The sequence below is a fragment of the Nicotiana attenuata genome, chromosome 6, assembly GCF_001879085.1.
Source record: "Nicotiana attenuata strain UT chromosome 6, NIATTr2, whole genome shotgun sequence".
NCBI classification, from domain to species: domain Eukaryota; kingdom Viridiplantae; phylum Streptophyta; class Magnoliopsida; order Solanales; family Solanaceae; genus Nicotiana; species Nicotiana attenuata.
This window is the reverse complement of record NC_031994.1, coordinates 79,011,642-79,037,025: the sequence shown is the minus strand read 5'-3', so window position 1 is coordinate 79,037,025 and position 25,384 is coordinate 79,011,642. Positions and strand designations below refer to the sequence as shown.

Genomic DNA, 25,384 nt, shown 5'->3' with positions numbered 1-25,384 from the left:
TTCCTCAAGAGATTGCTCTCAGCAGGAACTTCAATGACTACCCTCCTCATAGCAGCGCTCCTACTTGAAGAGCCAACTTCAATATGATGAGTGATTGGAGGAGGAATTGTCGAAGGAGGGGTAGTAGAAGAAGTGAAAAAAGTTTGAGAAGGAACAGGAACAGCTGAGGTTGGCAAGGAAGGAGTCACAGACACGGGAGTCGAAAAAGAAGCTAAGGGTGTTTCATTTAAAACAGGCCCTAAATCTTCACTGCCAAACCCGCTAATAAAAAGATGTTCAACGGACTCATGAGTATCTAGGGAAGCATCATCATCATCAGATACGGGAATCACCACCGGGGACTCAGCAGGCTCGGTAAAAGAAATAGAACGGCGGGGGGATGCTTCAGCTTCATCATCGGAAATGATGCATCTTCGAGCTCGAGGCCTTCTCACCAAAGAACCCATGTCTTCCTCTTCTTCAGAATCTTCTTCTTCAGCAGCTTTTCTCTTTGATGAAGAACCCAAGACTATTTCTTGAGCCCTCTAGAGATGCGGGAAGCCGCAACCGCCTCGGCAGTAACTCCCCAAATAGCAAATCCTAAAAAAAAGAGGGGCAAAATTAGAAAAGTTGACAAACTTAAAGAAAAAAGGCACGAGAAAGTTAAAGACTTACGTGCAAAATTCCACTTCTCAGGGAAGGGAACATTATCTTCACCCACTAAACCAACAGTGGGGGCAGCAACAAACCTGGCGTACCAGCCACGGTCTTTGTCATCCTCAGGGCTCACCAAAACTCTCTTACTCCTGGCTACTAGTGTGAAAACACCATTGCGGAAAAGCCTAGGGGAATAAAGGTGAATCGAATGAGGGAAAATAAAGGGAACACCAGCTGTGTTGGTCAAGTGCCTCAAACAGGCAACAACCCTCCATACGATTGGGCCAATTTGACCCAAACAGACGTCAAAGAAGCGACAAAACTCAAGAATGACCGGGTCAATAGCTGGTTTAAACCCTAAGGTGAAAGGGTATGTATAAACAAAAGAAAACCCGGTTAAATAAGAGGTAATTCTTTGATTTGAATTATGGATGATAATAGGAAAATCACTACTCCAGTGGCAGTCTACACGAACTACGGGAATCAAAACTTCTGTAATTTGAGTGGCTTAGGTATCAGCACGATCTAAACCAGAGACTTGATTCCTAAGAGATTCTCTGTCATGATAAAAAGATAGTTCCGTAGGAACTATCTCCTCTACTGTAGGCTCACGAAGAGGTTCAGAAGGTTCTTTACCTCTTGAAGAAGATCTTTGTGAAAGTGAACCCCTAGTTCTAGAAGAAGGGTCGGAACTAGATGAAGGGACAGAAGAACCACCACGAACATACCCTAAATTACGAAGTCTACCTCCCCTTCTGCTCCTAACCGGGGCATTAGGAAAGGTATCAACTATGGGAACTCTCCTAGGGTTAGGGTTTGATGAAGACATAGTAAAGAAGGAGCAAACAAAGATTTGGGAAATTGAATATTCGATAAACTTTATGTGGTAAAGACAAAGAAGAAAGTTATATTTATATTGATAAGCAACCGTCAAGGGAAAAAGTGCAATGATGGAAGGACCATAATAATGATAACTGACGCTTCGTAAGTAGGGAAGTCGTAAACAAAGCATAAAAAAGTGCTGCAAAACTGCAGAACTAATAAGAAGGTGACACTTGTAAAACGCATTAAATGGAAGTGACACTTGAAGCGTCAATTCTGTCATAGCATTAATGGTGACAAAAATTCTCGTTTGAATGAAATCCACTTCCCAAATATTCAATTGATGAATAAATGGCAAGTGGGGGGACTATCTGTATTGAAAAAATTGAGTTTACATATTAAAGAGGAATGAAGATGACGTGTCGTGACACATAGACTGGTCAAAGAATTACAACTGGCAAGGAGGCACGAGTTGCAATAGATACGAGCAGAAAGCAAAAGAAGAGGCACGAGCGGTTATTAAAAAAGAGGCAACGCTCGTACCTGTTCAAGTCATTTAAGCCCACGAGTCAAAGAGAATGAATCTGACAGTACACAAAAGTCGAGATACAGTATTTAATGAGTCTTAAATACCAAAAACGTTAGAGAATTTGTATTAAATATAATGATTATGTAACGTAGCATTTAATGTCTTTAATTGCCCATAATAGATTTATTATGACATAGGCAAAACGCATATCTCCAAGGTACCTAAAAAGGGGGATAACTGATCGATTGTAGGGACACGAAACACTATCTGAATATACTTTGGTTTACTTGTTTCTCTATTGATTATATTCTTGCTATCCAAATTGCTTTCTTTTATACATTCTTTCGATTATCAGTAACCCGTGTTCTTCTAAATTATAAGCTTTAATCGAAATTCAATTTTTTGGTTAAACAATATCTCAATGTGATGTTGAGTCATAAGTACTACTTAATTTCTGTTGAGTGGTCAGATGATTGCCCACTCTTCAAGTAATAACCTTTGCAGGAGAATTTTCTTGGAAACTTCTTTTGTAGTATTACATTTTCCTCAGATAGTGCATGTAACCTATAGGAAAATACTTTAGACAAAATCTTTAAAAGAAAGACTTTTAAAACACTCAGTTGTATGGTGTTCTTTTCTATATGGTGTGGATAGATAGAATTATTGGTAGTTTTTCTTTCTAATAACTAATTAATTAGTGCACTTAAATCATCAGAATAATCCCCCCCTCCCCCCCGCCCGCCAAATGAAAAGGAAAGGAAATAAAATAATGGAAAATGCTGTATGATGTAAAATGTGAGAAATAATGAGCACCTCTTTATATCAACCAATAATAGATTTATAATGCAAGAAGAACATAGTTAATTAGCAACTTGCAAGAAGAGCATAATTAGCAAGAAGCAAGAAGTGGCAATACATATCTTAATCACGTCACAATTCACTGACTAAAGCAAGTGACGTCATAGATCACCTCCTTCAATTTCTTATGTTTGAGAAATCTTTAATCTTTATCTTTACTTCAGAGCCTCATGACCTAACATCTCATCAACTTAATTTTGCTTATACATAAGAAATTCATTTATACTTGTAAAAAAATTTACGAACTTGAGTTTTTGAGTTTTTTTTTTTAATTCAAATTTATATCCTAGTCCCACATTTTAAGTTTTTTATTAAAATTCGAACTTTATGGTAACTACTAATTAAGCAAAAAGTAAAAAATAACCCAGGCCTCATAAACCCGGCCTGACCCATCTCACTTGCTTAATGGGTCATGGGCTGTGACGGACACCTCTTTTGCAATGAACCCGGCTCATTAACATTGGCTCGGAATGGCCCAGACCAGCACCCCTACGCGCCCATCGCTTAATGGGTTAGGTTGGGCCCAACCTGATACACATGATATGTATAGCTGTGAGCTAAATTCAAACACTGAATTCGGCTAGAAGGTTCAGACTACTGTTTTAAAATGCGTGGGCATAAGGCGAGGCGGCGTAAGCCCCGTAAGTATTTAATTTAAGTATTTTATAAAATAATATAATTACAGTAAATATTTATAAACAAGTAAAATTGTATGAAAAAATGAAGAAAACTATAAATATATGAAATATATGTATATAGATGTGCTTCATCCCCATACAAAAATTAGTCATAATAATTTATTATAAACTACTTACAAGCACAAGTAACTTGAGTTGAAAGAACAACATTTTTTACATGGAGGAACAAAAATTATGACTAACCTGAAGTTTGAACTTTGAACTTGTTGCTATGAAGGAGAAAGAAATTCTCTTTGTATTTGTAAAAAAAATGAATATTCGTTGCTTTTGGGAGATATTAGCAAACTAGATGACAAGATAAAGAATTGGAAACAACTATAAATTAGGGCTTCAATCAATAAAAGAAGGTCTTGACTTTTAAATTTAATACATTTCAGTTCCTTTTTAAAACTTTTGGGTAATTACAAGCTGACTTTTGAGAATATCGGGTATTATATGAAGGACTTATTCAACAAATTCTATTTTTATTTGAAAAAGACTCTGGGGCTTACGCCTCACTACAAAAACGCACCTCAAACGCTCGGTTTGGACGTACGCCTCTTGAGACTTTCGCCACACACCATCATCTCAGGGCATTTTTGGTGCGCCTCGCCCCAGGACTAGCCTTGAAAACGCCTTTTAAAACACGGGTTTATCGAAACTAATTTATTTCTATTTTCGAATATAGAAACCAATTCAATGGGTTGAAAAATGAGCTCCGCACCTAATATTTAACTCCATCGACTAATTAGCTACTAACATGGGTGGATGCACGCTTATCGAAGCGGTGTCGCACGACACCGCTTCTTCGGTACTAAATATATGTATTAATATTGTATGAAATGGATAAGTAGGAAGTCATCACTTGACAAAAAAATGTCTTGGTGTGTTGGTTAGGTGCTTGATTTTGCTCTAAGAGGTCAAAGGTTCAAACCTCAACTAGCATAATTTTATTTTGCAAATATTTGATAGAGCCTTTGTGGTTAAAAATTGTGATGAAGTGGAATTGAACTCAGGACCTTTTCTAACTTAAGACTCAACAAAGCCAATAGACTAAGCTATTTCTTGTCTAAAAGTATGATAATCAAAGTTATATTCCAGTTCTTCTTCAAATTTCAACACCGCTTAAAAAATTTCCTGCATACGCCCCTGGCTACTAACAACATTAAGTTCTTACAAACTAGAATAAATTAGTACACGCGTAATCAGAGGCAGAGTTAGAATTTTGAGTTTATAGGTTCTGAATTTTAGAAAATATAATATACTGGGTCTAAACAAATAATTTATACATATTAAGTAAAGGAATTTTTACCTTTCTATACACTATTTGAAACCTTATTACCCTCCCTACTCAAGTTTCAATTTAATAACATGGTCATATACAATTTACCAACTATATACAGATAAATTTTAAATGAGTATCCGTTTATATTAGGAATTGAATAAGGAATATCAGTTATTTCTTTATTCCTTTATACTCTCTCTCTCTCTCTCTCTCTCTCTCTCTCTCTCTCTCTCTCTCTCTACTCTCTTAGAACTCTCGAGAACCTCCATTGGAGCTCCTGTCTCAGCTTCATTTCTTCATCGCAGTGTTAATCTCAATATGGAATCAGAGCACGGTTGAACACGTCTGCTCGAAGTCTACCGAAATTCCTTTTTCAGTATCTCAAAATCTCTTTTCCTCTGTCATATGCTAGGGCTTTAGATTCATCGCTTCGATGTGCAATTTTCATACGGATTGAAGAATTTTCAGTAAAATTGAGCTATCTACTCACAAAATCGGTTGATATATTCATCAATTTCATCGATTAGAGATTATCAAATTGTTGTCGATCAGAACGAGGAAACCACGCCAAGTACGAGCAGAAATGACCAACCAGTCATCGATGCGAGCAGTCCTTTGTACATTCACCCTTCAGACAGTCCTGGAATAATGCTAGTGCTGGTTCCATTTGATGGAATTGGGTATAGATCTTAGAAAAAGGGGGTATTGAGACAACAATAACGACCCAATATAGTCCCACAAGTGGGGTCTGGGGAGGGTAGTGTGTACGCAGACCTTACCTCTACCTCGATGGAGTAGAGAGGTTGTTTCCGATAGACCCTCGGCTTAAGAAGAGGAAAAGACAAAAAGAGAAAATATATCACTACCAGCATGGAAATAATAACAACAACACAAGAACCAGTGAATAGATGAAAGGCAGAAATAATGACGAGTAAATAATGCCCGGCACTATAAAAACGGATGAGTAGTGTAAACACAGCACTGACCACTAGCAGTCTAAGACTAAATCCTATCAGCCTAGCCTCACATTGGAAGACTAAATATGTTCAACTACCTCCTAACCCACAACCTTAATGCTCGACCTCCACAGCTTCCTATCGAGTGCCATGTCCTCGAAGATTTGAAGTATCGCCATATCCCTCCTAATCACCTCTCCCCAATACTTCTTAGGCCGCCCTCTACCTCTCCTCATACCCACCAATGCCAACCGCTCACACCTCCTTACCGGGGCATCCAAGCTCCTCCACTAAACATGCCCGGACCATCTAAGTCTCGCTTCCCGCATCTTATCATCAATAGGAGCCACGCCCACCTTCTCCCAAATATTTAATCCATCCCAGTGTGCCCGCACATCTACCTCAATATCCTCATCTCCGCTACTTTCATCTTCTGGGTATGTGAGTTCTTAACTGGCCAACACTCAGCCCCATACAATATGGCCGGCCTAACCACCGCTCTATAAAACATACCTTTGAGTAGCGGAGGCACTTTCTTGTCACACAAGACTCCAGATACTAACCTCAATTTCATCCACCCCACCCTTATACGGTATGTGACATCCTTGTCGATCTCCCCACCCCCATGGATAACTGACCCAAGGTACTTGAAATTGCCTCTCTTGGAAATGACCTGCGATCCAAGCCTCACGTCCCTTACCGCTTCCCTCAGCTCGGCACTGAACTTACACTCAAGATATTCCATCTTCGTCCTGCTCAACTTGAAACCCTTTGACTCACTCAAGGGCTTTTCTCCAAACCTCCAGCCTCTCGTTAACGCCACTCCACGTCTCGTCAATCAGAATAATATCATCAGCGAATAACATACACCATGGCACCTCTCCTTGAACATGGTGTATCAGTGCATCCATCACAAGAGCAAACACGAATGGGCTGAGCGCAGATCCTTGGTGTAACCCCATAACAACCGCAAAATGCTCGGAGTCGCCTCCCATTGTCCTAACCCGAATCTCAGCTCCATCTTACATGTCCTTAATCGCCCTAATGTAAGCAACCGGCACACCTTTAGCCTCTAGGCATCTCCAAAGAACCTCTCTAGGAACCTAGTCATACGCTTTCTCTAGATCAATAAACACCATGTGCAAATCCTTCTTCCTATCCCTGTACTGTTCCACCAACCTCCTAATGAGGTGGATAGCTTCCGTAGTAGAACGACCCGGCATGAACCCGAACTGGTTACTTAATTGTTATATTATTCCCAATTTGTACTATGCTGAGTCAGCATGTAACAATACCTAGTTAGTTGTAGTAGTTATACAATTAGTTGTATTTTGTACAACTGTCATACGTGTACCTATATACACATTTTGCAATAATGAGAAGTTAGTAGAGTTTCATATCACAATTCATTTTATACTCTCTCTCTCTACTCTCTTAGAACTCTCGAGAACCTCCATTGGAGCTCCTGTGTCGGCTTCATTTCTTCATCGCATTGTTAATCTCAATAACCAACATTCATCACAAAGGTTGTGGTGGAGTGTATGTACTTTTTTCTCCTTAATAAGAGGTCGGGAGTTTGAGATCTCGGATATGAAATCGTTTTTAGTAAGGAGCGTTTTACTCCCAAAGTGAAATTTCTCGGTGCGAATATGAATTAATCGGGCTTCAGTACGAATACCGCATACTAAATAAAAACCCCAAAAAAGATATTGATCAATGTTCACTTTGGATGAAATTATGATGTTTGGTCAATTAGTTTTTGTCACATGACTTGTGACTAATAGCCTGTTTGGCCATGCTGCAACAATCAGCTTATTTTGAGAAGTACTTTTTTTCAAAAGTGCTTTTCTCAAAAGTACTTTTGGTGAGAAGCAGTTTGTGTTTGGCTAATTAGTTTGAAAAGCACTTCTGAGCAGCAATTAGTGTTTGGCCAAGCTTTTAAAAACTGCTTCTAAGTGTATTTTTCTCAAAAGTGCTTCTCAAAAAAGTGCTTTTGGAGAGAAGCTACTTTTTTTTGCTTCTCCAAAACTGCTTCTGCTTCTGCTTTTCCTCAAAACACTTTTTTTTCTTCCAAAAACTTGGCCAAACACCTCAATTTTTGACCAAAAGTGCTTTTGGCCAAAAAAAAGCACTTTTGGCCAAAAAGAAGCTTGGCCAAACAGGCTATAAGCATCAGCTATTATGAAGCTAGTAATTAGCATCCACTTCCAAGGAAAAGACTGGCTACCAAATTGTTACGTACAGTGTTTAAATTTAGTTCGTTATGCACTGCTTATTGCTCCATTATTTTCATGTTTCTTTCAAAGTGTTTTGGACCTCTGTTGTATTAAGCACCGTCTTGAATTATTTTGTTCCAAATGTTTGGTATTGCCATTATTGTTGGTTGAGATGCTTCCTTAAATGTTTTGCACAGCGAGTTCAACCTTTTTACGTGTAAAATTTAGAATAAAAAAGGTCATATTTACCCCTCTATTGTCACAAATAAATTATATTTATCCTTCGTTTCACTTTTCTAATAAACATACCTCTACCTTCTAACTTTTGAACCATTTTACCCTTCATCCGTCAAAACTACATTCAGAGCCTAAAAGAGCCACGTGTCAAGCCCCATATTAAACCCCGAACTGACCCGAGTCACCCGACCCACCCTTTTACCCATCACCCAGTGGAAGTTAGAGGAGTAAATAGAGGGGTAAATATGTATACAATAAGTTGAAGTTATATACACCGTTAGTGTAAAGAATTTTTATACTATTAGGTCACTCAAAGATTATTTATAGATACGTTTCTCTAAAATGTAAGATTTATAGAAAACTTGCCACAACAGGTAAAGGACACGGATAGATAGGGAGATTGAAATAATAGTTATCAATATAATCTAATTACTTATAGTAGATTACTGCTTTTCAATTTACCAAATTCATACTTATTGTAAAACTCTATAATAAGAACCTTTGACTAAAAAAAACCATTGGACTCTACTCACATGCCTTTCTATGTTTAGAATAGCTGTATCCTAATGGCAATTAAAGAACAGACATATTCCGATGAGGTAGTGAAAATTAGAGATCTCATTTTCATCCAAAAAGAAAGAACCCCACACGTATACCAATACTTTTGTTTGTTCCCAATGATTTTGAATAAACTAAGGTTTACAGCTCACAGCCCTTGCCCCAGTTGTCCATAATTACTCTCATTAAAACAGATCCTTCCCTACTATGTTTCAGCTTCATATTCCACCTATAAATAGCCCTCCTTTACAAATCATAACATCATCATCTCACATTCTTCCCTTTTCTCTTGAACAATATCAGTTCAGAAAATGGCTTCTAAATTTTCATCAGTAATGCTTCTGCTTTGCATAGTAATGAGCATTCAATTATTAGCAGCCTCAGCTGGTAACTTCTACAGAGATGCTGTCATTACGTGGGGCGAAGGACGAGGTAAAATACAAGAAGGTGGCAGAGGTCTTGCCCTCACTCTTGATAAATTATCAGGCTCTGGTTTTCAGTCCAAGAATGAGTATTTATTCGGAAGATTTGACATGCAACTCAAGCTTGTCCCTGGAAATTCTGCTGGCACTGTCACCACTTTCTTTGTAAGTTGCTCTTACTACCCTAATTCTTGTAATAGTATGTCGTATATGCTAATGGATTGTTCTGTTCGTTTCTTTGTTCATGTAGTTATCTTCGCAAGGAGAAGGACATGATGAGATTGATTTTGAGTTCTTGGGCAATGTTTCTGGCCAGCCTTACACTGTCCATACCAATGTCTATACACAAGGAAAAGGAAACAAAGAACAACAATTCCACCTTTGGTTCGATCCAACTGCTGCATTTCACACTTACACCATTGTCTGGAACCCTCACCGCATAGTGTAAGTTAGACGATCACCTTACATATGTCTTTCTTATATATCCAGAGTTTAACTTCTAAACACTGAAAGTGTAAAAGAATTTCTTACACTATCAAGTCAAACTAGTTACCTAAAAAAAAAAAGCATATCCACGATTTCTATAACAGATTAAATTACACTGATAGTGTAAAAAGAAAAACTTACATTGTTAATGTATATAAGTTAAATCTAAATTCTTGTATTTCTGTTAGTTATACATTTTATCTTACCAATTCTTTGATATAATCAGGTTCTTAGTGGATAACAGCCCCATTAGAGTATACAACAACCATGAAAACATTGGCATTCCATTCCCAAAGAGCCAAGCAATGAGAGTATACTGCAGCTTGTGGAATGCAGATGAGTGGGCTACACAAGGAGGCAGAGTCAAAACAGATTGGTCACTTGCTCCTTTCACTGCTTACTACAGAAACATCAATATTGATGGTTGTGCAGTGTTATCCGGTACCTCGTCGTGTAAATCAAGCAATTCAGCAAACAATGTTAAGCCATGGCAAACTCATGAACTTGATGGTAAGGGAAGGAATAGGCTAAGATGGGTACAAAGCAGACACATGGTTTACAACTATTGTGCTGATTCTAAGAGGTTTCCTCAAGGTTTTTCTGAAGAGTGCAAGCGTTCAAGGTTTTAGAAGATGGGTTCACTTGATCTACTTCCTAATGTTCAATGCATATTCCATTGGTTTTTGGGATTGGTTGTTTGCCTGTGAGATGAGAGTATGAAATTCTTTATTCTTTGTACCAATAAAAGTTCTGTTTGTTACTCATTTCGTTGTGTATTCAAGTTTCTTTTTGTAATGAAATGTGTATTGTTACTTTCTTTCTTTATAAAATAATGTTATATCATGGTGGAAGGATGTGCTTACTCGATGAAGTACACGAGCAATTTCTGTTCAAATATGAAGTTTTCAACTTTTAAAACACATCATTTTGTCGTAAGATATAGAATAAAAGTAGTATAAATAGATGAAAAGTTTAGTTTAAACACTCATAAATTAGAAGATACAAAGCCTATATTACGTCAAGAAATTGAGAAGACTAACCTCAGGAGTATATATTCAGACAACAATAAGGTAGTTGGATGTACAATATCATCACATATCCTTTCCAGTTATCATATATCTCCGAGCTAATTGGCAGTGATTCTGGATTGAAATTTGAATTCTAGAAGAATGGATAGGTCACTATCTTGAAAAAAGAAAAACCTCAGTAGCTTTCATATGCATAAATTTCATGCACAATGAATCAAACTATTTGTATTTCAATATACTACAAAGATTGATATACTTCGCGGACCGATGGCTTCATTCCAAACTTTAAGGTAACAATGTACTTATGACTTATGAGTTCACATGTTTCAGGAAAGCATGACAGTAAACTCAACCGAGTTTACCATTAAAAACCTTAAAACCTCTGAAGCAAGCTTTACTCCTACTTCTCCATTCGGCCTGCAGAAGATAGAGCGAGAAACAATTAGAAATGATAAGAAGAAACTAGCATCTGGTCCAAGCACCATTGTAATTAACAGTTGAAGAAGGAATATTTCATTGCAAAATACACAAATAAATGGATAAGGACTGTTCTCACTATCAGTTTCAGAAATGCCAAGCAACATCGGCGGTTGCACCGCTACACACGTTTAGTTTCGCACCTAAAGTCCGCTGTCCCCCTCCCCTCACCACTCCATGTTTTCCTGACCAATAGAGTAGCCAACCCAAAAAAAGAACATCACATTGCAATTGCCCTTTTATATTCCATTCCAGGCACTCAGCCACTATTTACGGATTATCCAATTATTCTCAACATGAACCGAAAACAAGCTCCTGTATACTAGTTGTGCTTTGGAAATAACCTCCCAGCGATCTTTTTTTATGGCAAACAGTCCCAACCATCACATATACATGATGCCTACTTCTTCAAGTCCAACTCCTAAGACCAAAGGAGAAGTTGACTATGTTCTCTGAGTGTTTTTTTGCCTCATTAGTTTGCTCTCGTCTTTATTCTCAGCAACTTCTGAAATCGTGAAACGAAGAAGAATTACCCAAACAGTCAACATTCCTAGTACTTCCACAACTCCTCTTTTCATCTGAGCTCCTGAACCCTAACATCTTCAAACATTGCAATAAAGAAAGTCTTTATTGCTAGATGTTCCTACACTAAGACACCTAGATAATTTTAAACTTCATGCAATAACTATTACTAAACCTAAACCACATTCACTCAATTTTGAGTGAATGGGTGAAGAATAACATAACCAAATTGGGATAGCTATTCCTCATTTTAATGCCAATCAAAGCATATAGGTAATGCGAATTTCGGTACACAGCAAAATATTCCTGTCCCAAGCAAATGCATATGACAGTTTTCAACATTTTTTCCCTATAGCCTCAGTATATACAGCAATATCTAGTTTGAAATAGAGAATTATGCAAAGTTCATTCAACAAGGCAACAATAATGCCTCAATTCCAAGCTAGTTGGGGTCGACTGTATGGATCTTCAGTATCATAAATACTCTTGTTTGGATCCATAATATTTCGAAAGAATGTACCTATGGATTATGTAACGCGAGGCGTTCTTTAATATACTCTAATGGTTATATCTCAGAATAGTAAGAATCTTCTAGTGCACTAGTCTTCTAGTAGGTATCACCTATACGCAGGGGCATAGCTAGCATAGGACTTGCAGGTTCGGCCCAACCCAGTAATTTTGGTCCAAATAAATTGTTAACTTAGAACTCAGTAACATAAACAAACTAGAATCCCCAACCTACAAGCTTCAAATTCTGGTTCATCCTCTGCCTATACGGATTTACAAATCCATTATTTTCAATCTTTTGTAATGAGAAGTCCGTACAAAATGAAAAATAATTGCCAATCATGAGAACAGACTCCTCAAATTGCCCATTCAGAAAAAAAGCTTCAAGAAATTAGCACAATTAAGCAAAAACAAAACAAACAAATTTCAATCAGAGTTGGATTTGAACTGATATTACACGATATGTCAATATAAAATAACAACGAAAAGCAACAGACGCAAGGAAAAATGCCAATACACCAGCAAAATGAATAAACAATTTTTAGTTTTTTACCTTTTGGGGAGAAAAAACCAACTTCCCAACACATGTAATTGCAATGCCATAGCCATAAACTTTGGTTGGTCCAAAACCTATATGATAAAGGGTCTTCACAGGGACGGAGAGACACTGAGGAAGTTGCACTCCAAACAATATTCTAACTTGCCTTTTCACACACACACACACACAAAAAAAAAATCTCTCTTTTGTCTCTTCATATCACATTGGACTGGACAGCTCCATTTTGTATGTCCCTTTTTGTTTCTTCTTTAGAGACAGTTTCAAAAACGCAACTCTGTTCTTACTTTTTTGTCTGTGGGATTTACAAGGGGTTTATGAGATGCACGAAGTGCGAGGAAGAGAGAAGTAAGGGGCCCAAGTGCAGACAGAAAATAAGTTGAAACAGCTAATACTTCGGCACTTGTAATTTCTCTAAGTACCTACTTTTCTGTAGATGGTGTTGGCACTTTGTCAAACATCTTCAGACTGGTTCGAAAGTATTTGGACTAATTATGATAAGTATTAGTAGTAAATATTTGCGCAGTCATTAAAAAATAGCTATTATTTTGTTGCAACACAAAAGTTTCGGCATAATATACTGGAGATCGGTGCACTTGTGTATGAACTTCCAGCATATTTGCTAGAACTGCAACACGCGAAAAGTTCCAACATAATATACTGGAGATTGAAGGACATGTGTATGAACTTCCAGCATATTATGCTGGACCTCCAACACGCGGAAAGTTCCAGCATAATATACTGGAGATTGGAGAACATGTGTATGAACTTCCAGCATATTATGCTGGACCGGTATATTATACTGGAACTCCAGTATATTATACTGGAGTATTTTCCGGATTTTGAACAGTGTTTTCGTTCAGATTTATCTTTACATGAAAAGTGGCTAAATTTCGATTACTTTTGACACTGTGACTATTTTTGAAGACCACTTGTAAATCTGGCTATTTTTGAATTTCTTCCTAAGTATTACTCCTTCGATTTACCTTAATTGATTTGGGCTGTTACACGTATTAAAAATCGACATTTTGATATTAATTACTATATCTTTCTTTTAATTTAGATGAGATAGTTTGACTCGGTACAAATTTTAAGAAAAAAAGAAAATTTTTAAAACTTGTGGTCTTAAAAGCTTCGGGGGTAAAAGCTTTATGAGACAATTATTTTTGGGGGATTTGCATCCATATCCGCTTTTTGGGTCACGTTTTAACTTGTGCCCGCTTTGCAAAAAAAATTGCAAGCGTACCCACTTTTTCGCATAACTTCAGCATGCGGGGCTGAAGTAGCAAGGCAATCACGCAAAACTTCAGCATTCTAGTAGACGGGCCTGAATTAGCAAAGGCAATACGCTGAAGTTTTTTTTTTCCTGGATAAGATGCTGAAGTTATTTAGTTCATTTGTAAAAACTTCAGCACTAAAATAGCTGAAGTTTTTTTGTCCTGGATTCATTAGTTTTCTCATAAAACCTTTTCAAAAACTTCGCAGAAGATGCTGAAGTTATTTAGTTCATTTGTAAAAACTTCAGCACTAAAATAGCTGAAGTTTTTTTGTCCTGGATTTATTAGTTTTGTCATAAAACTTTTTCAAAAACTTCAGTTCATTTGTAAAAACTTCAGCACAAAATAAGCTGAAGTTTTTTTGTCCTGGATAAGCTTTTTCAAAAACTTCAGCAGAAGATGCTGAATTTATTTAGTTCATTTGTAAAAACTTCAACACTATATAAGCTGAAGTTTTTTTTGTCCTGGATAAGCTTTTTCAAAAACTTCAGCAGAAGATGCTGAAGTTATTTAGTTCATTTGTAAAAACTTCAGCACTATATAAGCTGAAGTTTTTGAAAAAGCGTTCTAACATACTAGATAAATAATAACCTTATTCTTTCATAGTGTATTACTACTATAAAATAATCAGATTGCCAACAATATCTAAATCATAAATTTTTGAAATAATAAACGTGAAAAGAGCAGAATTACATGGAAATATTCACAAATTATTGTCTACTAACTCACATAATTATTTATAATTTGTTTTTAAATAATCTGATAAACATACTTATGGCAATCATCCCATGAACTAAAGTTTCATAGTAGCACCAACAGCAGCAAGAAAGAAGAAGAAGAAGAAAACGAAAGAGGAGAAGGAGGAGGAGAAAGGGGGCTGAAGTTGTTTAAAAAGTGGGTACAAGTTAAAACTTTTTTAAAAAATAGGTATAGGTTAAATGGGGGCGACCAAATAGGGCGCCCCGTGCAATTTTTATATTATTTTTGTGTGGTTATAAAAGCTTCTCATTATGGATAAAGTGAAGAGTTTAAAGTTAAATTATTTCTAATTGTATAAATGTATCATTCTTTTTTAAACGAACTAATAAGGAAAGTGTGTCATATAAATTGTTCATATTAACTTTAGTTTGTTTTGGAAGTATCATATATATACTCTTTACTCCAAGTGTAATTTTGAAAAAAAATAAGTTAATTCTTTTTTATATCTAAAAACGTTAAATGTCACGAAAAGGCTGAAAAGTCAATTGAAATGGACAGGAGGGAGTAACTAAGTAGTAATTCGATAAAAATGTTAACTCAAGCCTATTAATTTTTGTTTTAATGTACAGAGTATCTTACCAATATTAATTGAGTAATCGGATAAAAAAAGTGGGGTACTGGTAAAAAGAAACAAGTTCAGTTTTAAGTCAAGTGTTAAACACGTGGCAGATTGTGATCCTAATCAGTGGCTAACTCCCGTTTGGATATAAATTTTAATTATTTTTTCAAAAAAAAAAAGTAAGGGTACACGCTATCCTTTCTAGACCCCACGGTATGGGATAATATTGGACATGTTATTGTTTCAAAAAAATATTAAAAAACATTGTTGTTCATAAAACTCGATCAATTTCGAAAAAGCTTTGAAGAAATATTTCAAGTTTCAAAAACTGGTTTGGGGCAGTTTTTGGGTGAAACTTTTTCTTCCAAGTGCAAAACTTTAATTTTTTTTCCAAGTAAAATGTATGTCGAAATACAACTTCAACTATACTTTTTTATATTCTAAAGTAGTAGTAGTTCTTTTTAGTACTATTCAATTATCAAAAAACATTTAATAGGGATAAAATTTAGTAAACTATACCTTATACTAATTATTTTCTTAATAGGCATGAAAAGAGCTAAATCAATAATTAAAATGGGACGGAGGGAGTAACTGTTTTTGACCATGATGGAATTGAATAGAGGAGAATAAATAACGAGGATTCTTAAATTGACTATTAACATGGATCCTTTTTTCTTGATTTTTGGAATAATAAGTTACCCTATAAGGCTATAAGGTAGCAAGGGGAATAAATCATTACCCTAACAAACGAAAATCACCATACAACAACAACAACAACCTAGTAGAATTTTACAAGTGGGGTCTGGGGAGGGTAGTGTGTACGCAGAGCTTACTCCTACTCTGAAGGGATAAAAAGGCTGTTCCCGAAAGACCCTCGACTCAAGATAATAAGAAAAAAAAAATCACCATAGTAATGACAAAAGATTGCAGCAGCAAACGACTCTGCTTCAGAGCAACAGTTTAAACCGTGAAAACTACTAACACAAGGGCAGTAAGATATAAATTATTTGACAGAACACTATATACATATCAATCAGTTCAATAAAAATGCTATCTTAAGTAGTTACACCAGAAACAAGTACATCAATCTACAATCAATTAATATTAAAAAAAAAAAAAACAAGTAATTAACTCCTAACATAGCCAAAGAGCCATCAAATGATCAAAATTGTAAAATCCAAAACTTAATTACAGAAAAAAAAAGGAAAAACATTCAACTTATTGAAACAAGCTCTTGTTTTACAGTTTTTTTCCATATCGAAGATAACACAATATACTGATTGCAACTGCAGCAACAGTCGATGCAGCCACCAGGTGCCATTCGGTGTTTACACCAAACATTCCAAACTCATCTCTTTCAGTAATCACATTTTCCTGCTCCTTTATTTTCTGTTCCAATTTAGCAACTTTTGTATTCATCTCTTTAACCCTCTGTTCCAATCTATCTTTTACCATAAGCAACTCCTTTTTCTCCTTTTCCCACTGCTTAATTTTTATCATGAGATTTTTTATCATTTCCACTTGCCTTCAACTTCTCAATTTTCATCAATAACTCATTCCTTTCACTCTCTAATCTACTCAATTTAACACTCAACTCATTTTCTCTACTCTTTAAGTCCTCCAAAATCGCCTTAAGTCGCGATAATTCAGAATTCGACTCCTTCAGATTGTTCATTGCAGTTACCAGATCGTTCTGCAGTCGAGAAACTTCAGTCTCTAGATCATTCTCACCCCCCATATCTGTGTTGGAAAAAAATTACTTGATAATTTGAGAAATTGAAGAATGTGAATTGAACTTTTGTTGAAAGTAATTTTTGTCTGGATAACTGAATAACGAATGAAAGGAATTGATCTCATTTTGTAGTTATATATATATACAATGTGAAAGTTCAAATATGGGATGCTTAAGAAACGATGTGTCTAAAAATTAAAAATAAAGTAAAGTTTATCGTAGGGGAGAATTGTCCTCCATCATGTCATATATTATTACCGTTTGCAAAAATTTAATCCCTTCGTCTCATTTGACTATTAAGTAAAACAATAAAATAAGACTATGGGATGCTTAAGAAACGATGTGTCTATGGAGGACAATAAAATAAGAATTGTCCTCCATCATGTCATTACCGTTCAAATATGGGATGCTTAAGAAGTTCAAATACAGTTGAACCATGACTCAGGCTACGCGCCTTCGCCATAAAATCAAGCCCATGCGCCTTCGCAAGTAAGTTTGGCTACGGTCGAACCAAGACTCAGGCTACGCGCCTTCGCCATCAAATCCAACGAGTTCGACCTCGCTTGAACCATAAGGCTAGACGCCTTCGTCCTCAAATCTAACAAGTTCAACCACAGTTGAACCAGGACTCGGACCAAGCGCCTTCATCATTGAACTCAGCGAAACCCAACCTCCAACGAATCGAGGGGCAGGTTAGGCGCCCTCGCCCTTCAAGTAAGTACTCCCAACTCAAACTAAGATTGGGACACATAAAGTCCGGCCCCGGTCAAACTACAAGGCCGCGTTTCTGTCATCACGGCCGACAGTTCAACCGCGCCCGAACTGGGACTAAGGCTAAGTGCCGCTATCGCCAAGCAACGGCTCCGACTCGCTCACCCCGAGTCGAAGAAGAAGAGTCGTCAACAATTAAAAACTAACATGCCTACCAGAGTCGAACTCGAAGGCAAATCACCCCTTCGAGCGCATGCAAAGAAAAATCTAAGGGGGAAAAAGAGGAGGTACAAAACAGATACAAGGCAAATAACGGAACGGAGATCTCATTTATCCGCGAAATTAATTACGGGTCATCCCCGCTTACACCCGGCCAAGGCCGATCAATACAAGGAAAGAGAAAAAAAGAAAAAAAAAACAAGAAACACCTAAACGCCAAACGGCGAACAAGACAAGAAAAAATGCATAACATCTTTTTACTCGGCGCCATCCGCGCCACCATCTGCACCAGCGTCAGCCTCTGGCGTCGCCGCGTCAAAACCGCAGTCGGTACGGGCCTCACGAGCCTTTTGACGCGCTCCCTCGAAAGTAGTTTCGGTACGGGCCTCACGAGCCTTTTGACGCGCTCCCTCGAAAGTAGTTTCGGTCACGATGCCGGCCTCCCACAAATTCTTATATACATCACGTTGGGCCTCGGCAAAGACCCAAAGTTCGCGAGCCTGGCTGGAAGAAGCGGCTTGGTCCCGTAGGCGCTGATTCTCTTCTTCTAAGGCTGTGATCCGGTCCGCCATGACTTGGGCGTCCTGCTCAAAGACACCGATCCGCTCCTCGAGACTCGCTTCTCTAAAGGCCGCAGTAGCCCTCTCCAACGCCCGTTGGGACTCGTGCACGCGGATAGCTTCCGTCAACACCCCAGCCCTCGACGAGGCATCCCTCACCTGAAGCTTCAATACCGCGACTTCACCCTCCAACGCAGTCACTTTCCCGCTCCATGTCGCAGCGGCCTCTGCCGCCTTAGCCTGGCCCTGGCGCTCGCACTCAGCTGCAGCCCTCCTCCCCGCCTCGAGCTCCTCATCCTTCCGCCAGAGCTGCTCCTCAAGAGCACTCGCTCTGCCAAGTGCTTGCTGCATCTGTACCTCCCGCCTCGCCAGTTCCTCGACCAAGGTCCGACTACGGGGATCATTCCTCAAGCGTATGCGCATCTCTCGGCACCGATCTCGGTAGCGGTGGTACTTCTCCAGCGCCCGCAAAAATATCCCCGAGCGGACGTTGGCTCGACGGATTCTCTCCACCTCCAACAAATAAGACTGCAAAGCAAAAACAACGATTAAGATAAAATAACAAACTAAGGCAAAGAAGAAGCGAACCGACGTTATAGTGCATGCCCTCAAGCCCATCACGGCCACTTCATTCATCAGTCCGACATCCGTAACGCCCCTCAACGATGCATTCTCGGCCTCCGAGCATAGCAGCTCGAACTGCGGCACCAAGCTTTCCCCTTGGAGCAATAAGTTCAACTCCGTGGGAACCTCGATGAAGCGAGATCGCCCCTCTGCGCGCACCGCTGAATTGGTGAAGCCTTCCTGGAACATACGGACGTCGTCGGGGTCCAAGTCGGATTCGGACTCGTACTCATCTCCTACAGCATCCCTTCCTCGTTCCGCCACCAGCGAGGTAGAAACCCCCGTCGTAGCCACCGAAGGAGCGCTTGCCTCACCAACCTTAGCAGCCGCTGAGGAACTACCTCCCGTCTCAGCAATTGGAACCTCCAACTGGGTCGCCGAAGCAACGGCATCATCATGGCCTAAGCCAGCCAGGGCAACCCCCATTGACTGTTCACCCTCAAGAGCAGGCGCCGCGACCGCACCCCTCTCCGCATCTGTCGGAGGAGAGTCCAAATTAATTACCACAGGAGGAGTCGGCGAGAACACGACCCTACGCCTTATCAATGGCCTCTCCTCTTCCCCGTCTGATGGCGATTCCGCCCTAGGGTGCACAACCCCCGATGGCCCCTCGTCCCGAAGTGCGGCCCGTGCTGGAGAAGGAACCACTAAAGATTCAACTGATGCCGCCCTCGGTATTGAGCGCGACACCGGCGCCGCAGTAAGTCGAGCGATTGCACCCGGCCGATGGAAGGCCAACTAAGGGGCCCTGACACGGCGTGCCCTCCGTGATCACAAAAAAACAAAGTTGGTGAATAGAGTTGAAACAAAGCGGAACAGAAGAAGAAATCAATTTGTTACATGCCACAGGTCTACGGCCATGCCTCTCCTAGAAAGACGCACATGTGCGTATCCCCACTGTATGGGGGAGTACGGCCTCAACCCACTCACGAATCCCAGCCAACGGAGCCGACGGTGAATTTTCGGCTACAAAATTGATACGAGTTAATGTTTATGAGCACAAGACGTAAGGAGGGGCAAAAAAGGGAATTCAATGATTAGAGAGCTTACGTGCATGATTCCAAGCCTCTGGGAACCTAGTAGAGCACACCACTAAATGTTCAGTCCTGATGTAGAAGAAGTGCTCGAAAGGGCGAGGGTCGACCTCATCATCCAGTTTCACAGTCAGGCCCCTCGTCCCGCGAGGGCACGCTCGAATCATGGTACCACAAATTCTCTGGGGAGCGTAGAGGCTAAGCACATGTTGCAGCGTGGCCTCCCTACCGGCCAGTTCTGCATATTTGATAAGCATCGCTAATAATTTGTAAAGGGAAGGAGCAAGCTGACCCGGGCATACCCCGTAGTAACGACAGAAATCAACCACTAGCATTGGAAGCGGGAGCTTAAACCCCAACTTGAAGGGATAGGCGTAAAAGACGCAGTATCCCCTACGGTCGGTGTGGACCCTCTCCTCGCTTCTAGCGAGAATGACGTCAGCATAGCTGGGGATGACCCCCTGTCCCCGTAGTTGGGACATCCCAATCTCCCTCATTAATGGGGCTTTATCCACCTGATCCTCCCCACCATCGACGGTGAAATCAGTCATCGGACCTCCGGGCAGAGATACTATCTCGTCAACCGATGGAGCGTCATCGGTCTCCACCAGTTCTGCACCGCCCATTGCCGGAGATGGCTCTTCAGTCACTGGAGAGTTAATCGGAAGATCCGTCGGAAGAACGTTTTGGGAAGAACTGCCTGCCATTGTTGATTCGATAACGAGAAAGAAACAAAGTTTGAGGGACGAAGACGGAAGCTATGCCAATCGAAGAACAAAGATGAAGGTGAATTAGCAGGAAGAAAAGCTTCTTCAGAATCTCTCTCAGACAAACAATGAGAATATAAAAAATGAATACCCCAGCCCTTATTTATAGGCAACGCAAGTGGCTTTCATGAACCCCAATAGCCACCATTAACTACATGACCAACCGCACACCGGTTCGATTCTACAGAAACGTGCGTCATTATGACAAGCTCCATGAAGCAGCTTTTCAGTCGCCAACCGGCGTCTCGCCCTCGAAATGGTTGTAACGACCTATGAACGGTGAGGAGATGTTCCGCGCGCCCTCAAAATTTTGGACGTCGCCAAACACGTATCGAGCGTGCCCTTACTCCCCTCGGCCGCACAACATACGATCCGTCCGCCATGGTCGACGGGTATGCTCCCAAACAAACGTAAGGATCAGAGCATAACAAAGCTCGACCTCACTCGAATTAAGCTAAAGGGTCAAGTTCCTTCGCCAAGGAGGAGAGTCCAACCTCGATCGAACGGCGACTTTATAACACAATAACAAAACACTGACACTCTACAAGGCTAAGGGTCATCGCCAAAGAGAATTCGGCCTCGACCGAAGCGATAGTCGACCTCCCTATCCGAGTTTCTCAAACTACAGTCGATGAAATCCACTCATCGACTAACTGTATAGGTCAGAATCCGACCCCACGATAATTAACGAAGGTAATCCCGTCTTAAGCTAATTCATGAATGGTTAGTGGATGACCACTCAGAATTAACGGTATCCAACCCTTATCTGATTCGATCAACAAGGCCACGGCCCGTCCGTCATCATGAAGGCGAAACCCCAACGTGGTCACGGCCACTTATTGCCAGCTCACGAAGCTCACAATTATAAATACCAAGAGAGGAAGCCCTAGTAAAGGGGGGCTTCTTCCTAACTATTGATGAGAGAGAGAGAGAGAGAGAGAGAGAGAGAGAGAGAGAGAGAGAGAGAGATAACGAGACACATATTATGGGAGAGAAAAAACATCATTGTAAGGCGCTGAACCTCTTCATGGAGAGGCAGACCAAATCAACATTATCAATAAAGGCTTTTAATGTTTCTCCTCTTAATGCTGAGTATATATTTTCGTTTCCTTCCTTTGGTCCCATGGATTATTAGGGTTTGCTATGATTTTTCCGTGATTTATTTATATTGTTTTATACTCATAAGGTATGTGATAACTTTTGAGCAAACACCACCTTTCCCCCCAAAAATGTGCCATTACATATAATGGTACCAATCATCCTATGGCACCTCTGGACTAATCGTAATAATAATGTATTCAATCACACCACCACTCAGGTTTATATCTACAACATAGTCAATCAGGCATCTGATCGGGTCCAAGCCTACACTACTATTAAGTAGAGAGGGTGGTCGATGCAGTTTTAACCTAACTAGGTCGGGATCGAATCCACATACAGTTAATAATTGGAATTAGGTTTATATCCAAGCTAGATGCGAGTTTTGAGTCTAATTACACTTCCACAAATGTTGGGTTTGATTTCTTCTTCTAACTTTAGACTTCCTCTTGAGACTGTTGTGTATATTGATTTGGTTGTGTATTTACTTTGGGACTACAGAACGGTATTTCGGGAGATCCCCTGCATGTTTATTTTGGGACTACGGATCGGTATTCCGGGAGATCGCCTACACATTTATAATTGGAACTACGGGACGGTATCCGGGGAGATCCGCATGTACTGGATATTTACTTTGGCACTACGGATCGGTATTCCGGGAGATTCCCCTGCACATTTACTATTTGGACTATGGGACGGTATCCCGAGAGATCCTCTGCACATTTACGTTTGGGACTGCGAGACGTTATCCTGGGAGATCCCCTATTGCTATCTCTGTGTACTGAGTTATTTCTTTCTGTGATTTCATCTTTATTGACAGTTAGTATTTTAATTATACTGTCACATTTCATACTGTTTTACCTTGTTATATTTATAACTAGTAGGGCCCCGACCTGATCTCGTCACTACTTGACCTAGGTTAGGCTTGGCACTTACTGGGTATCGCTGTGGTGTACTCTTGCCCTTTCATGCTCATGTTTTTTATGTGAAGATCCAGGTTCTGCTCAACCATACTATCCGTGAGACGAGGCGATCCAGACACTTCGAGGTATATTTGCCGCGTCCGCAGACCTAGAAGTCCCTCTCTATTCTCCCTTCAGTTATAGACTTCTTGTATTTTTCCTTCGTTTAGACGTCTGGGTTAGAACACTATGTATTTCTTTAGCTTATGATTCATGAGATTTTGGGTTTTAGGAGTGCTATATTTTGGTTCGAGAGTGTTATTATTGTATATGCCGAGCGACATTTTAAACTCTTTGATTATATTTACCTGTTAGTTGGCTAGTTTTGTATCTTTAATTCATTTCCGCAATTTGTTAAGCTTACCTAGTCGTAGAGACTAGGTGACGTCACGACAGTTTACGGAGGGAGAACTTGGGTCGCGACAACCATTTTCAGCCTAATTCACTAATTTGTTGATAAAAATAACAATTGATTCGTGTAATTTAACCAAAATCTAGTTCGGAATTCTTACCCAGTGTTTTCCTAGAAAATCTCTCGAGAAATCGCCTCACACCGAACTTAAGTCTGTTGCACAGGGATTTACCCTTCGCGATCGCGGAAAATACTTCACAATCGCAAAGTACAAAATTTTTCCAGAACAATTTTACTCTGTGCGATCGCGGTCATTTCCTCGCGACCGCGATGAACAAACTTCTATTAACTCTTCCCATACTCTTCTTAGATATCATGTAGTGTAATAGCTATAACATTTTGTACATAACTCCAAATACCAAATGGTTTGATTTTGTAAAAACTAGATACAAAGGGCTACAACTTTTATTTTTGGATCATCGCCAAATTCCTTATAGATTGCAAGATATAAGCTTCCAAAGTCGGGTCAATGACAGCAAAAGTATCCTCTACGCGATCGCGAAAAGCCTTCCGTGATTGTGATCCACATGCCCATTTTTCCATTTTACTCTTCGCTAACGCGGACAATTCGACGCGATGGCAATGCACTCTACTGTAGCCAAAAAACTAGCAACTAAATATAGCCTAGAAATGGTCTGAAATCACCCCGAAACTCACCCGAGCCCCACGGGACCCCTTCCGAATATACTATACCAATAAGTCTCAAAACATATTATGGACCTACTCGAGGCTTCAAATCAAGCATAACAACATCGAAACGACGAATCGCACCTCAACTCAAACTTAATGAACTTTAAAATTTTTAACTTTTAAATCTCGTGGCGAAACATATCAAATCAATCCGGAATTACCCCAAATTTTGCACACAAGTCCCAAATGACATAATGAAGCTATTAAAATTTCCGAAACCAAAATTTGAACCCGATATTATCAAAGTCAACTCCCGGTCAAACTTATGAATATTTCAAACCTTCAAATTTTCAACTTTTGCCAATTAGTGTCGAAACCTTCTAGAAATATCCTAATGAAACTCCGGGCATACGCTCGAGTCAAAAATCGTCATTTGGACCTAACGAAATCATCAAAACTCCGATCCGAGGTCGAACACTAAAAAGCCAAACTTGGTCAACTCTTCCAACTTAAAACTTCAAACATGAAATTCATCCTTCCGAACTAATTCTGAAACACCTGAAAACAAAAACCGACGGTTCACACCAGTCATAATACATTATACGAAGCTACTCAACACTTCAAATGGTTGAACGGAACGCAAATGCTCAAAACAACCGATCAGGTCGTTACAGAAAGTGACCAATGCAAGATGAGTATAGTAATTTAAATGTATACGTATTTGCTCTAGTGTACTATGTGTATATTTCAATGTATTTTGTTTGGGTTAGTATGTTTAATGTGCATTGAGTGCTTTATGGAAAAAGATGTAGTCGTGCATGTTTATATGTGAAAGAGACCTTGTGAAGGTAATACAATTAAGATAATGAGAGAGAGTTGTTTGAAAATTTGAATTGAAACAAAAATCTGCTAAAGTATAGAGATGGAAAACTTAAATACCCAATTATTCATGATGCTCTCAAAAGCCGTGCGAAATTGTCACAATGCCCCCATTTGGAACATTTGGGCCAATATTAGTGTGGCCAAATAAATTTTCCGTTTATTTTATCGTAATTTTTTGACACAACAGAAGAATCAATTGTGTTTTGGCGGCAATTAATGCTTGAGGCGTGGCTAATCAAATAAAGCGATCAGCTTCCCCTTTAATTACTCCTATAAATTTACTCTGCTGCTGCTCCATTTCTCTTCATCCTTTCCAACTTATTTCAAATTCTTCTCACTGTAGCCAAACTTTCCCCTTTATTACTATTCACTATAGCATATAATCA

General features: G+C 39.4%; 1 protein-coding gene and 1 long non-coding RNA gene across 2 annotated transcripts; one reads left to right on the top strand and one right to left on the bottom strand.

Annotated features, from left to right (window-relative positions):
• Positions 9,035 to 10,533, top strand: LOC109227313 (xyloglucan endotransglucosylase/hydrolase 2-like). Its single transcript, XM_019392427.1, has 3 exons — positions 9,035 to 9,361; positions 9,447 to 9,640; positions 9,909 to 10,533. The coding sequence occupies exons 1-3, from the start codon at positions 9,086 to 9,088 to the stop codon at positions 10,309 to 10,311; spliced, it is 873 nt and encodes a 290-aa protein (XP_019247972.1). The 5' UTR covers positions 9,035 to 9,085; the 3' UTR covers positions 10,312 to 10,533.
• LOC109228332 lies at positions 10,709 to 13,180 on the bottom strand. Its single transcript, XR_002068367.1, has 2 exons — positions 12,770 to 13,180; positions 10,709 to 11,127 (listed from the first exon to the last, which is right to left on the bottom strand). It is a non-coding gene; the product is annotated as an uncharacterized LOC109228332 (long non-coding RNA).